This window comes from Crocodylus siamensis, chromosome 10 (genome assembly GCF_052110815.1).
Source record: "Crocodylus siamensis isolate JL-2025a chromosome 10, ASM5211081v1, whole genome shotgun sequence".
In the NCBI taxonomy this organism is placed as follows: domain Eukaryota; kingdom Metazoa; phylum Chordata; order Crocodylia; family Crocodylidae; genus Crocodylus; species Crocodylus siamensis.
In genome coordinates this window covers 5,195,570-5,209,632 of record NC_143404.1, presented here as the reverse complement: position 1 = coordinate 5,209,632, position 14,063 = coordinate 5,195,570, and the positions used below count along the sequence as shown (strand labels likewise).

Below are 14,063 nucleotides of genomic sequence, written 5' to 3'. Positions count from 1 at the left end.
ACACTGTCCCCGAGCCTACCCCACTGCAAGCTCTTTAGACACTTACAGCGTCCACGATACAGTGGACAAACTGTGCCAATGTGTAATAAATATCAACAGTATCCAATTAACAGCTAGCCTTGTGAGAGAGCCTCTCTGCTTTAAACTCTCTAGGCTGCATTTATAGTAACTCCACAGAACAAGGCGAGGACCTTTGCCTGACTTCTGACGTCAGAACTGGACATGAAGTACCCTGGATGGCTTTATCCTGCTTCTTCCTAATTGCATAATCATTACCAGCAGTATCCTGCAGTCTCCTAGAGAAAAAGTCTAGACAACAGGCAGGAAAGTTCTTTCAAAGAGAGTAGACAAGTGTAGGCTACTTATTAAGCTTATTAAACCATCCAGCATGTCTTTGCTTACTGCCACGCTCCTTCCAAAGTTAAGTTTTGTTTCCCCGCTCAACCTCATCTGAAAGCTCCCTGCCATCATCTGTGCTTTCCCAATGAATAGAAGCAGTGATAGTTATTGGAATTAACTAGTTACTGCAGAAACACACCATCCACAAACAGCCGGACACTTCTCAAGCAACCGGGGCAGGGAGAGGGATGGAAATGAAGGCCACTCATTGAGAACAGCCTTGGGGCATCAACAAAACACGTGAATGGCAAGTCTCTAAGGGGGTTTCTTAACCTTTTAAAAAAAAATGCTTTCAGACATGAAAAATGCATGAAAAATTGTTCTGCCCATCTGAATTTCCAGGAGGCTGTCCTGTTCAAAGGGGGGTGGGGTACTTACTGCTGTTGAAGTGCTAGAGGCAGCTCTTCAATTTCTGCAATACTAAAAGAAAGCCTTGGAAAAACTGGACAGATGTAGGCACTCAATCACAACCTTTTCTTCTATCATAAAAATAAAAGCTAGAACAGAAACACAGTGGTTATAGTGATCAAGCTGCTCTTCCCATTTAAGAATGAGAGCTAGCAAGAAAACTTCCACAGAAGATGTTGGTAAGCAGGGCTCATTTGAGGTACTAAGCCCTGGCTCAGAATCCCAGCTCAAAACTACAGACCTTCTGTCTCCTCCAGGACAGCAGGACAGGATGTTCCTACAGGATAATAAGTAATACTTTTTTCACCATACACTAGCACCCTGTTTTTATCCCCGTTTCAGCAGCTCGTGGCCTGCAAGCCTTGTGGGGGTGCAAACAGCAAGTATAGACAAGTGCAGCCAAAGCCTGCATCGGTTGACTTTACCATGGTTATAAATAAGGATAAACTGAACTAGTACAAAATCATGACTTTCTTAGACTACACTTGAGGTTTGCATTAAAGGAGCTACTCCTGTTGCCCACCAACAAATCCTGATTTAAAACAAAAACGAGGGACTGTATGCTTCTCATATTCTAGGGCTCAAAGCTCTTTGATCAGTTGAAAGCAAAAGGCAAAGATGACCAGACCAGAAGCAAAGAGGCAAAATAGGGAAGAAAGCAAGACACCAGAAGAGACAAGTATCTGATCAGGCATACAAGATGGGTTTTTCAGGGGGGTGGAGAGAAATGGAGAACTAAGATGTAGAAGGAACTGAAAAAAAGCTGAAAGAGCTGACATGGAAAATAAAAAGAAGGGGGGCAGAAAAGGGGGCAAGAGATCTGCTCTGTACCCTGTTGCTTATTTGTTGTAAAAAAAACAAACCACCCAAAAACCTTCTTCAACTGGATTCTCAAGCAAACCTCCAGTGACACTTCCCTTAGAGCTAGTATTTATTATGACTGCTTGCTACCAACTCTATTTGATGATCCTCCCTGCCCCCATCCAAACAGTTCTCCCTCAGGGTGCAGATTGCTCTTCCAGACAAAACCTTGCAATTCCAACAGGTATTCTCCATGATGATGCTGAGCTGCAGGAAAGCTCGATAAAGTATAAATAAGTTAACTGCAGTTTAATGTGAACCTGAGGTGCAGAGTAAATCAAGCTTGTATGGCAGAAGAGAAGACAGCATCTGTTACCCTATGGATCAGATGCATGGCCAGCAAAGCACTGTGTCAGAAGAGCATAACAGGCATGTCTTTCAAAAAAATAAAACAAAAACCAAAAAACTGGCCACTATTCTCCCCTATATCTTGAGCGGGGGCAACAGTGTAGGGCAGCGGTTTCCAAACTCTGACAGATTGTGCACCACCAGTTTAAAACAATACAACCTTAAGTACCACCAGCAAATTTTTGTCATATAAAGTAATTATAATAAATCTGTTAACGTGTACCACTGACAGGTTGTCTGCATACCACTGGTGCTACCTGTACCACAGATTGGGAACTGCTGGTGTAGGGAAAGGGAGAAAGGAGAAAAAGGATTCCAATAATGAAATCTTTAGAGAGCCCCAACAACCCAAATGAGAACTTCAACAGCCGGCCACGTGCTCTGTTATGCTCAGTGCCATCTAGCACATGTATCACGGGATGCAAAAGGAGTAAGAGGGTAGCTGAGATTAGTTTTCAACCCCCCCTTATTCTTACATACTATTCCCATCACGTGTCTAACCAGAGCTAAAGAGGGTTTATGTCTGCACATCTCACAGTTAAAGCCTGGCTAGTAAGCACGGCAGCTAATGCCCCTTCTGGCTGGGGCCTGTGATCCTGTAACCAGTTCAGCAAGATGCACAGACGCCCTCCCAGGAGTGTCTTTAACTGGTTTGGCCAGTTCTTCTTCCCACCTCCGAGTGCAAAAGCATCCAAGAGCTCACTGTCTCACGTCACTTCAGCCCCACTCGAGGCATTATGTAGCAGTTGTCCGGGTTCCCCAGAATGCCACAATACAAGCACTGGAGGTGCGAACCTGCAAACACAATGGTACAAGCAAGAAACCTGCTGCGCGACCACGAATTGAAGCACGCTGCAACTAGCCGAGGTGGCCATGTTGCCGACAAGGAACAAACTCGCTGCTGGAACTGGAGCGGTGTGGATGAAGATGGCCCTAAGCTGCCAGGGGGGATTCTCGCGCTCACATTTCTCCCATGGCCGACTCTGACAAGTGGTACGAGAAGCACTTATCTTCTTCACGTGCCTTGATATAAGCTATGATGCAGTCTAGGTTAAAATGAGTACAGTTAAATGAGAAGTTACAAGTTGTTTCCTGCAATACCTCTGTAAAAGTACAGCTGCTCTTTAAGCCTGGCAGCCCCGCATCAGCAAACAGCAGATCTTCATTTGTTATTCTCCCAATACAGAGGGATGCTGGAGCTTCGCTTTCTTGGGTTTTTTGTTGTTTTTTTTTTTTTTGGGGGGGGGGGGAAGAGAGGGAGAGTAACAGCTCAGAGCCCATCACAAGACAGCAGCTTTCTAAACCGCTCTTTTACACAGACGCACAGGCAAATTACCCCGAGGTTTAGCATTTTGGCTTGAAAACACATACGACAAAAGGGGCCGCACAGACATTTTTACTAGAGAAACGATGCCGGTAATATCCAGCCCTTGCGATGGCTGTAGGCACTCCTGCACCAAGATACTTCTCAAACATCGTATCTGGAGCTCTGTAGGGAGGTGCGCTTATAATGCGATTTAAACGGGGTCGGAAACATTTAGCATAACCTTTGAGTTGATGGCAAGCACAAAAAAAAAAAAAGCAGCCAAAAAGCAATTTTACAACAGTAACAAGGAAACACTTGAAAGGGGGGTGCAAGGGGAGCCGCGGGGGCACCGGGGGGAGGCTTTCACGACTCTGAACAGTGAAACGAGTTGGAAGTGACCGCGGAGTCGCTGCCTGGATGAAAGGTCGGTGCCGGCCTGGCCAGAAACATTCACAGTCATTTTTCTACTAGGCCGGTAAAAATCAGGTCAGCGCAGCGGCGAGGAACAAGATTAAGGAAAGGTGGCTGTTACGCCCTTAGAAACGCCGAGCATCCAAGGGGGGGAAACAAACAGGAGTTCCCCGGCAGGCTCGGTGTTATCCAAATCGTGCCCTGTGAAGAAACCCCCCGAGCGCGACCGACTGACCAACGTCTCTTGGCAAACCTCGGCGCGAGGATGCCCGCGCTTCGCTGTGGGCCGTTTCGGAGGTCGCCCGGGTCGAGCGTGCTGGTTCCTCCCAAATCTCCCCCCTCGTCCTCCGTACCCGAACCGCGCCGGCCCCCCGGACCCGCAGGTGACACGACCGACACTGCACGGCGCCGGGAGGGCAGCCCACGCGTGTCCCTGTTCCCGTGGGACAACCCCCCCTCCTGGTTTGAACGAAAGTGGGGTGCAGCCATGACGGGTGTCGGGGGGGCGGTTGAAGTATTCAAGATAAAAAGGGAGGAGGGGGAGCTGCCGCCCGCAGTCCCTCGTGAGGGCGAGGGCGAGGGTGAGAGGCCGGGCAAGGGACGGGGCTCGCTCACCCTTGTGCCCGCCGAAGGCGCCGTACCACGACAGCGAGAGCAGCGCGCAGAGGCAGCCGAGCAGCAGCGTGAGGACGGTGCCATGGCGGAGCCTCATCTCCTCCTCCGCGGCGGGAGCGGCCGCATGTCCCGGGCGCGGCCTCCGCCTCCCGGGCCCGGGCCGCGGCCGCCGGGCAGGCCACGCGCTCGCCGCCGCCCCGCGCCGCCCTCATGCGCCCGGGCCGGGCCGCGCCGCGCCACAGGGGCGGCGGCGGCGGCGGCGGGGGGCGAGGGGCGGCCCCGCGCCCGGCCCGGCCCGGCCTCCCCTCGCCTGCGGGCGGAGGAGCCGTTTGCACCTGACGGGAGCCGGGCCGAGCCGAGCCGAGCCAGGCCGGGCCGCCAGCGCCACCTGCTGCCTCCGCGCCGACACCCCCGGCCCGGCCTCGCTCCTCCGCGCCGCGGAGCCCGGGGCCGAGCGGCCGCGTCGTGGCCTTCAGGCGGGAGGAGCCCGGCGCGGGCCGGGCCGGGCCGCTGCCCTCCGCTGGGGAGGAGGCCGCCCTAGGCGGGAGCTCGCCGGACGCCGTTATGTCCTATGTTTTTCTCTTGAAGAGAAAAAAAATGTGTTCTTTTTCTGGAAGAGAAAAACCGAGGACATAAAGGTGTCGCCGAGGGCAGTCGTCGCAGGGGCCGGGCCGGTTGTCCCGTGCCGATACGGGACCCAATGCCTTCGTGTCCTCGGTTTTTCTCTTCCAGAAAGAGAGTGCGTTGTTGTCTCCGGGAGAAAAACGTGGGACGTCAAGGCGTCCGGTTTCCTACCGCCAGGACAAGCGGACTGTCCTCTGCCTTGAGCGAGAGGCTCCCCGGACGTGCGTATGCCCTCTGTTTTTCCCTCCAAGAGAAAAATGTCTTCTCTTTCTCAAGGAGGCAGACGGAGGACGTCAAGGCGTAGGGTTTCGTATCCACGGGGGACAGAGTAGCAGATAACGGGCACGTCCTCTACGACGGCCGCCCTCCCCGAGTCCGTGGCGGGGGTCGGCAGTGTTTTTGGGACAGCGGGCCACCCCCGTGACCCTGACTCGTAAGACGTCGGACTCCGCGGGGCCCTGGCCCCTTCCCTGCCGCCTGCCCGGAGGCGCGTGTGCCAAGCAAAGTCCCGTCGCGTGCCACGCTTGGCACCCACGCCAGGGGCTGCGTACCCCCGCTCTGTAGACAAACCAAACGGTGAGCATAGAAGAAATCCCCCTTTGCCTGCAATTTAGTTGCTGGGGAAATACTTGGGGTTGGTCTACACAGGATTTTGTGGCACTTTAACTATATCCATTTGGAAACCAGGACTGCCGAAGTGGTACAAGCCTTTGAAATGAAAGCAGTTACTTTGGATTGATAGATGCTTGTACCATACGCTATACCAACACTGTAGCCAGCTCCTAGATGAGAAAACATGCGGCTGATTTAGTGAGTTCAATAAAGTTGTCATTCGCTCATCCTACAGCAAGCCACAGCCTAAGTAAATGCAGTCGCTGAGGTCCCTGCAGGTGTGTTTGGCACCAGCAGAGCATTATAGGCATGTTAGGAGGTAGGTATGTCCTAAGCACCATGGCCTGTCTGCTGCCATTTCATCTTCATTAAGGAAATGGCATCTAATGTCCACTGACGGGAAATCGATGATGGATGAACGTGGCAAATGGAAGCTACTGTCTGGAAGAGCAACATCGTTTTTTAAAGGACTTGACACCGGGAGGTTGCAACCTTAAGGTGTTTGAGCCCAGCAGAAGTCTGATTTGGAAATTATTTTGTCTGAGTTTTTTTCTGTTTTTGGGGCCAACCGTATTGATGTAAGGCCAACTGGATTGTTACGTCACGGATGGATTTTGATGCCTTGGGTTTACAGCCCCACTACTTTCTCAACAGACCGAAACAAGTTTTGTCTGTAAACAAAGCAAAACAGAAGGAGCTTGATCAGAGCCCGTGTACAAGGGATTCAAGTACAGCTAAGTATGTAGGCAGTACTGTAAGGTAACATCTCGTTAAGGACCGGACAGAAAAATGGAGATATTTGCATCTAACTTCTGTCACCTGCGTTGCAAGTTTAAATCCAGCTGTGTGGCCCCTTGAAACATATGCTGGTTGTGAGCAGATGTCTTCACAAGGAGTGCCATAACTGATGGATCGAGACTTCTGATCAGAGAGCAAGTACTGACTGTGCCCCAGAGACACTGCTGCTTCCACCTCTACAGGGAGAAGACGGAAGGGGTCCCCGCAAACTTAGCTTTTTTTTTTCTGGGCAATAAATTAAGGACTTTAGAATGGCACCTTTCATAAGTGTTAAAGGTGACGCCTAGTAAGAAAAGCAGCGATGAGAGCGCTGAACTACAGTTAAATCATTCATTCCTACACAAGAGGCTTCTGTCCAGAGCTGCCTCCTTAAGACCTTTACAGCATGCAGGGCACACTGAATCCAAAAACTCTTTGCAGACTCTCTTGGAATCTGACTGAAGCAAATCGGTAGAGGGAGCTCTTCTGGCAGCAAGAAAAGTTTATTGACTTTTCCTACACAAAGTGAAGCCTGGAGCAGGAAACACAACGCCACACGAGGGAATCCACGCAGCATGGATCACATATACCGCATTCTCAAAGTGGCCGATTTCAGACATGCTGAGCCTCCTTTTATGAAATGCCGAATGTCTCAGCCCTTCTGAGGAACTACGAAGAAGCTGGCAAGAGCTATGGACCTCTTGAGTGTCAGTTCAGGTTTATCAATGCACATTTTGTTTGCTATGTGAGGGTTTAAAACAAATATACATGCACACACACACGATTTGTTGCCACATGAGGGTTTACAGCAAGTACACGCAGATTAGTGCAACAAATGCCATTTACTTATTTTAACTTCAGCGAAATGCAACTGTTACTAGGCAGGGCTAGAAATAAGCATGGGTAAACTGGGTGGCTGCCAGAAAGGGGGCCCTAAAATGGTAATTTTAATTATTACTACTATTATTATTATTTGTATTATCATTATCTCTGGTGAAGGGGGGCCGAATGCTAAAAGTTCACCCAGGACCGCCAGGAGTCTAGATACCAGCGGACCCAGTGACAGCACCGTGTGTGTGTGTGTGTGTGTGTGTGTGTGTGTGTGTGTGTGTGTGCGCGCGCGCGCACGTGCACACAATAACCAAACAAAAAGTTAGACTTTGTCCTGGGATGCAGATCTTTGCAATTTCCACAATCATTCCCTGGTCACACGAAAGCCTGAACAAATAGATGGGCTTTACACCAGGCTTTTTCAAAGGTTAAAACAAAAAGGTATTGGGATGGGTCAGAAATATAGACAGAGTTTACTCAGTCCCTCCCTGAAGATAAACAAAAATCACTTCTTTTTTTTTTAACAGAATGATTTTAACCCAAATTCATGATCGGGCGCTGCCGAGTGGATATCAGGACAAAGGGCCTGCCACTGAATACCTTGTCACCAAGCAGAGGTTCAACTATGGAATTTAAAATATTTTAAATTCCTCCAAAGGGAGGAAATAAAAGCAGTAAAATATACCAAAGTAATTTGCACAGGTGTTCTGTAGAATCTGTTTTTATGTCATTTTTGAAAGGCAGTTCAGGGGGTTTGGCCTGATTTCAGTTACATATTATACCACAGAGTCATGGCACAGATCTCTGAAAGCTCTGAACACACAAACTACAATTAGAAATCTTGTTGCATTTTTTTATATAATATATTCATATCTGTAGCCTACTTTCTTAGTCTTCTAATTTTGCTTTTCATCTTTTGTGTTAAAAATATTCAGGAATAGTTTCATAGTTTTAAACTATTCCTGAATATTTTTAACACAAAGATGAAAAGCAAAATTAGAAGACTAAGAAAGTAGGCTACAAATATGAATATATAAAAAAAATTAAACTATGAAAAAACTATGAAACTATGAAACTCTGGGATGCCACAAAAGTATTGTACAAAACAGACAGAAAATGGCTGATGAGTCTAGAGACAAACTGAACCAGAAAATTAAATCCCGAGTTGAACTTCTTCAGACTTCGTAGGTGTCTAAATCTCTCTTAGTTTGGCCCTGCCCAACTGCAATTAGGTTATTTTAATCTGCCTCCAGCTCTGATGCAGACCTGTTGTAACGAGTATGTTTGTTGTTGTATAATTCTAACACGTGACCTCACTTCCTATTCTTTTTTGCATGACGCTGTACTTGGAAGGCTAGCTCCTGAACCTGCCGTACCGCAGCACAGAGCTAAAAGATATCATCCTTAGAAAAACAAAAAGATTATTGCAAACAAGGCACTTCATCAGATGCAATAATATATTTTAATTCTTAAATTGAAGGAAACAGCTACAAGTAACTTTTCCATGTCACATATTCTGTGTCAGGTAAAGTACGTATACCAGAGGGGAAAAAACATTTCTGTCTCTCAGCTTTGGAAGTATTGTTATTGCATAATGCCAAAGTACACAGTGCACTACATACTTTATATCTCCCACCCATATGCATGTTTTTGATGTCTTATGTCTACTGCAACAAAAATATTTCCCAGACTCCTCTGTGCTTAACAAAACATTGTATGTTGCACCAATGAAAACTGATGAGGTTTCCTCAGTAAAAATCCTGACATTTCAGAGCTAACCTTTGATAATTTAACCACAGAATATGAATACGAAGAACAGCTGCTACTTTCTTCCCTGCCTGTGAGTTTAAGAAAGAGATTCCGTCAGCATTCACCCTCACACAGAGATTTTTCTGGTTATGGCCATTCATATCTGGGGCCCCAACAGATGGACAATGTTAGGAGACTATTTCATGAATGGTGATATAAAATAAGAAGGAGGCAGGGTAGATTTGCACCTTATAAGTTAACTAAACTAGAGATACACATAGCACAAGCTTGCATGAGTATATAAGGGGTGTGCACCACGAACTGGGAGAGCGTCTGTTCACCAGGGCATCCAAGGGTAGATGGGGTCTAATGGTTCCAAATTCTGGGAAGACCGTTTTAGGCTGGACATAAGAAAAAACTCCTTACCGTCTGAGCCCCCAGAGTCTGGAATAGACTGCCCCCCAGAGTGGTGCAAGCACCTAGTCTGGACACCTTTAAGACACCTGGATGCTTATTTTGCTGGGGTGATCTGACCCCAGCAGACTTCCTGCCCCTTGGGCAGGGGGGTTGGACCCAATGATCCTGCAAGGTCCCTTCCAGCCCTAATGTCCAAAGTTTGCTTCATCAGATGCTGTGAAAGCATGTATACAGGCCAGTGTCCTTTCATGGCATCTGATGAAGTGAGCTCCAGCTCATGAAAGCCTGTACTAGATACATTTCTGAAGTCATTAAATCCACAAGTTTAGCAAATCAACCCTGCCTTCTGCTTGACTTCAGACTAACACAGCTAACTATGTCTCTTTGCTCGCATATAGGACAGCTTATGAGAAAATGGTTCATGTTTCAAATCAAAGTTCCCTGCCATTGGTCTGAAACATTCCCAGCGATGGAGTTCAGGGTGGATTTGAGTGAATACTTCAACTGGCTGCAAGTCAGGACACAGGCTGGCTCCTGAGTCCACAACAAAGCAAGAGGGAGGTGAGGTAGATTGCAGCTCTCAAACACTACCTAGTCTCTATAACTACTGGCTTCCTCCCCAGGCAAGGGAGAAAGAAAAGAGATCATGAGACTCGGCTGAGTCACAACCATCTGACCTTGGTTCCTTCCAGTAGTTCACAGGGCCAAGCAAGGGAGTTCCACAGGGCCAACAGCAGATTGTGGGCAGGATTTTGTGTTAAATCAGGAAACCTCCAGAAGGAGGAGGATGACATCATGGAGAAATCCAGTGTGATTCAGCCCAGAAAGACAGGGACGCTCCTGTTGTTTTTGACCTTAGGCACAATTCCTGCTGCTGCAGTTCTCAGACCTACCTAAAAGTCAGACCAAGTGCCTATATGGAAAGTCCCCTCCCCCCCAGTAAACTAAAAGAGATTGACTGGCACCCCTTCAATGCTGTCCCCAAAATATGTCACCTCTTCACCCTGTTGGGAGATAATCCCGGCTTCCTTTCTCAGCTAGAAAAGTGTTCTTTCAGAACCAGCAGCATCTTGCTTGGTGTTTTACACATGAAGAAGAGAGACAGTCCCTGAAATGTATAGTTTGGTGTAGACATAAAATAGTTTGGGCACAAAAAGTACATGGCAAGTGAGCCTATGGTATAGGAATCGCAGAAAAGGTTTAGAAAAGGCTTCCCAGGACATGGTGGTTCTGAAGAGGAATCAGAAAGAGGAAGAGGAAAAGATTGGAGGGAAGTCAGTGGATGCAAAATAAATTCTGAATGCTCTGAATAACTGCAGATTCTGAAATGTGCTGGGTTTCAGGCAGCAGTCAATCCTCGAGTGGCCTGGGAAAGTAGTCGTCAGAGCAGTCTTCTACAAAGCATTCCTGAACAACAACAAAAAACACATTACAAAATTCAGCCCTTCTAAACATAATCTTGTCTGCCACTTTTCTGACAGACTGACTAAACTCTTTTCATTTTAACAGCTCTCTTTTGCTCCTTGTATGGCGTTCTGCAGGTGCAGACACTCGGTTCAAAAATAGGGCTGGGAATCTACCACTATTTTTTAAGCCAGATATAAGTCTTACTGCATTGCCCGGTTCCTGGACTTCCTCACTGAAAACTCCCTAGAAACTGAACCTTCGTGATGGGAAATGCAAATACAGCATCCACAAATAAAAGTATCAAAATGGACGCGATTCACCTGAACCCCCAAATCTCAAAGCGAACATCTACTGAATGTCAACTCTAAAGGCTCAAGGGCACTATCACTATTACGATGATTGTTATTGTTATTTCGATGTACATCCTACACTATCCAGAAAGGCTCAAATAAGACGGGTGCAATGTTGTGGCCAACACTAGAATCACAGAAGTACCATTTTTATCACCATTCTGTCCAGTCCAAAGGCAGATTGTTCCCCGAAAGATTCCTGGTAAATCTGAGCCAACGCTTACATGTGAGATATACAATCTGACCATGTATGAAAGCTTTGGCAGTCATATAGGTAAACCTCCACATGAAGTGGTTGGGTAGAACAAGACAGATTGTAGAAAAAAAGCACAGTTTAATACCAGTAAATGAATCTCCCTGACATCCGTCTATTTTTCTGAAATGTTCCCTTGTTCATGTACAAACATAAAAACAGTTCAGCAGGTTCGAGTGATTCTCAGTGATGTGAATGTGGAGAAGTCTCGTGTGGATTCAATACCATCTTCAGGATAGGTCTTCACCAACACACTGCAGCTCCTGTGACGCAATGATAGAAGGGGAGCAATGGGAAAAGCTCCCGAGACTCTGGAGGAGAAAGGAAAGTGCTCATGGGATACAGGTGAGTCAGAAGGATGGGGTAGGCAAAAAGCAAGGGGCCCTTTGAGGGGGTTGTTGGATGACAAACACCGCCAGTTTGCTTTTGTTGCAATATTTTAATTAGGAAGGAGCAGGACGCCATCAACAACAAACCTAGCATGACTCAGCACACACCAGGCAGGAGTGGGAAACCCCCGCATGGTTTCTGGTCCCTGTCCCTGCTCGGTCATTGTGTTCAAGTTCTCACTGCTCGCATTTTGAAGCTTTTCACTAAGTGCCCTTCCCGATCTTGGTGGGTGCGTCAATGAATCAGGGGCAAAAGTGTTCAGGGCATCTGTGGAATGTGAGAGAGAAAGCCTCCAACCCCTAAACCAGGGGCGGGCAATTATTTTGGGCGGCGGGCCGCTTACTGAGTTTTGGTAAGCCATCGAGGGACTCATGACAAGCAGCCAGGGGCAGATAAATATTAATTTTCTACATTTTTTAGGGGCCCCGTGGGCCAGATAGAATGGCCTGGTGGGCCGCATCTAGCCCCTGGGCCATATTTTGCCCACCCCTGCCCTAAACAAAGCTGCAGGGAACAAGCACCCTCTCTGCACCACCTGGCTAAAGGTTAGTAATGGCCCAAAACAGTTGATGCTGGAGGGCAGTTTGGTGCCTGTAAAAAAAATTGGATGTTTTAAGACTATTTCCTAGCAGGCAAGAGCCCAGTTTACAACTGGTCCCTTACACAGCCTCAGGATAGGGGCAAAAGAAGGAAGATACATGCAGAAGGAACTAGAGACCTTGTCAGGGATACCCGGGCAGAGAGGCCTGTGCTATCCATGCTGCCTCTATGCTATGGATAAACAGAAGACAAGTCTGTTAGCCATGACAAGCCAGCAATTTTCATCAGTCCCAAATTTGACAGAAGGGAAAAATGGGAAGACTGATGAACTTGTCCCTATTTCCCCCCCCGGTGTTTTCAACGTCTAGCACTGTTAGCACAGTACATGTGTTTACAAACCTGGTCAAAGGTTCAATGATGAACATCACACCATTTTCCTGCTCATGTGTTTAAACATTAACCCATCGCTTCAAGTGTGGTCATGGCCATAAACCAGTAACATCAGCCAACATAGGCTACTTTAAAGCAAAAATCAAGTCATTCAGACTACTCTAAAAATAGTCTAAAAATAATACTCTAAAAATAAATATTCTTTAGCTAAAAATATGGCATTAGGATTTGAAAATGACAGCTTTTATTTTCAAACGCTACATCGATTTACCTGGAAAGCACAGGTCTTAAAAGACATATTTTTAAATATTTCCCCATCTTAAAGACAGAGAGAGAGATCAGATCTTTTAATTAAAAAAAACATGTAATTAATGACAAGGCCTCTCAAGCTTCTCCATTATCACAGGTTAAGAATGATATCACTAAAATTCAGGGCAGTGGGCCTCCAAAATTAAAGGAAATTAACACTGACCCAGAGCCTAGTACTAATTGATTTGTCTTTATGTAATTTTACTTGGAAGGTACAGAGAGCATCTTCTGCCAGCTGGACTCTTGTCTGACCAGATTAAGAATCCTGTCAACTGTGTCTGATCTGTGAATACTGCTGCCAGCAATCCTGGAAAGACCCCAAAACATCATCCTTAATGTCACTAATGTTTATGCTAGCATTTATTTTTAAACCCCAGAATTCGGGCTCAGGAGAGACTGTTAGCTAAGGAATTATTCTAAGCTCATGTAGCTTACAAGCTGGCGGGGAATGCTGGATACAGCTAACCCACCCTAAAGTTTGCAGTGCCATGTCTTTGCAAGCATTGCCCTACGTAGTGAGATGCAAGCTAATGCCAATGTACCAGCACTATAATAACATCTCAGTTTGCCACATAGACATACCCTTGGAGAGCGTGTGTATTAAACACACGGAGAGGTCTTGTTAATTAACATACTGATCTTTTGGATTTCCTAAAGCAGACTGGATTTTGGAGGCCCTCCCAACAAGCCATCCTGACTAATATTGCCTTGTGATCTGATGGGAGCAGTGTAGCTGTGTCAATGCTAACGGATGCTGGATGCTGTGTTTAGGGCAGAACGGAGGTACAGATGTGACTGTCTGTGCCGAGGGCCCTGGGGTACCGTGCTGTGGCACAGCACTCATGTCTCCATGCTGGGGGCTTGCAGCTGCCATGTTGCTAAAAAACAGACTTATCAATAATGGACTCAGTCCTCGGTGTAGGAGGCTCCTGGACGAGGGACAGATGTTGCTGCATTCCACTAATGGGCCTTAATATTGCTGACAAGCCCCGGATAGCAGAACCGACTGCCAGCTGCTGGAGAGTGCTGCAGACTTGATAAGTCACTCCCAGGTGAAGTGAATCAT

At 47.1% G+C, this 14,063-nt stretch overlaps 1 protein-coding gene across 1 annotated transcript in view; it reads right to left on the bottom strand.

The window, feature by feature from the left end:
- The window catches only part of MGAT4B (alpha-1,3-mannosyl-glycoprotein 4-beta-N-acetylglucosaminyltransferase B), a 75,515-nt gene extending 70,931 nt beyond the window's left edge, over positions 1 to 4,584 (bottom strand). Inside the window, exon 1 of the mRNA XM_090064138.1 lies at positions 4,349 to 4,584. Coding sequence (XP_089920264.1) covers positions 4,349 to 4,445 — 97 coding nt within the window. The 5' untranslated portion in view covers positions 4,446 to 4,584. The remainder of the gene's footprint in view (positions 1 to 4,348) is intronic.
- Positions 4,585 to 14,063: the final 9,479 nt, after the last annotated feature.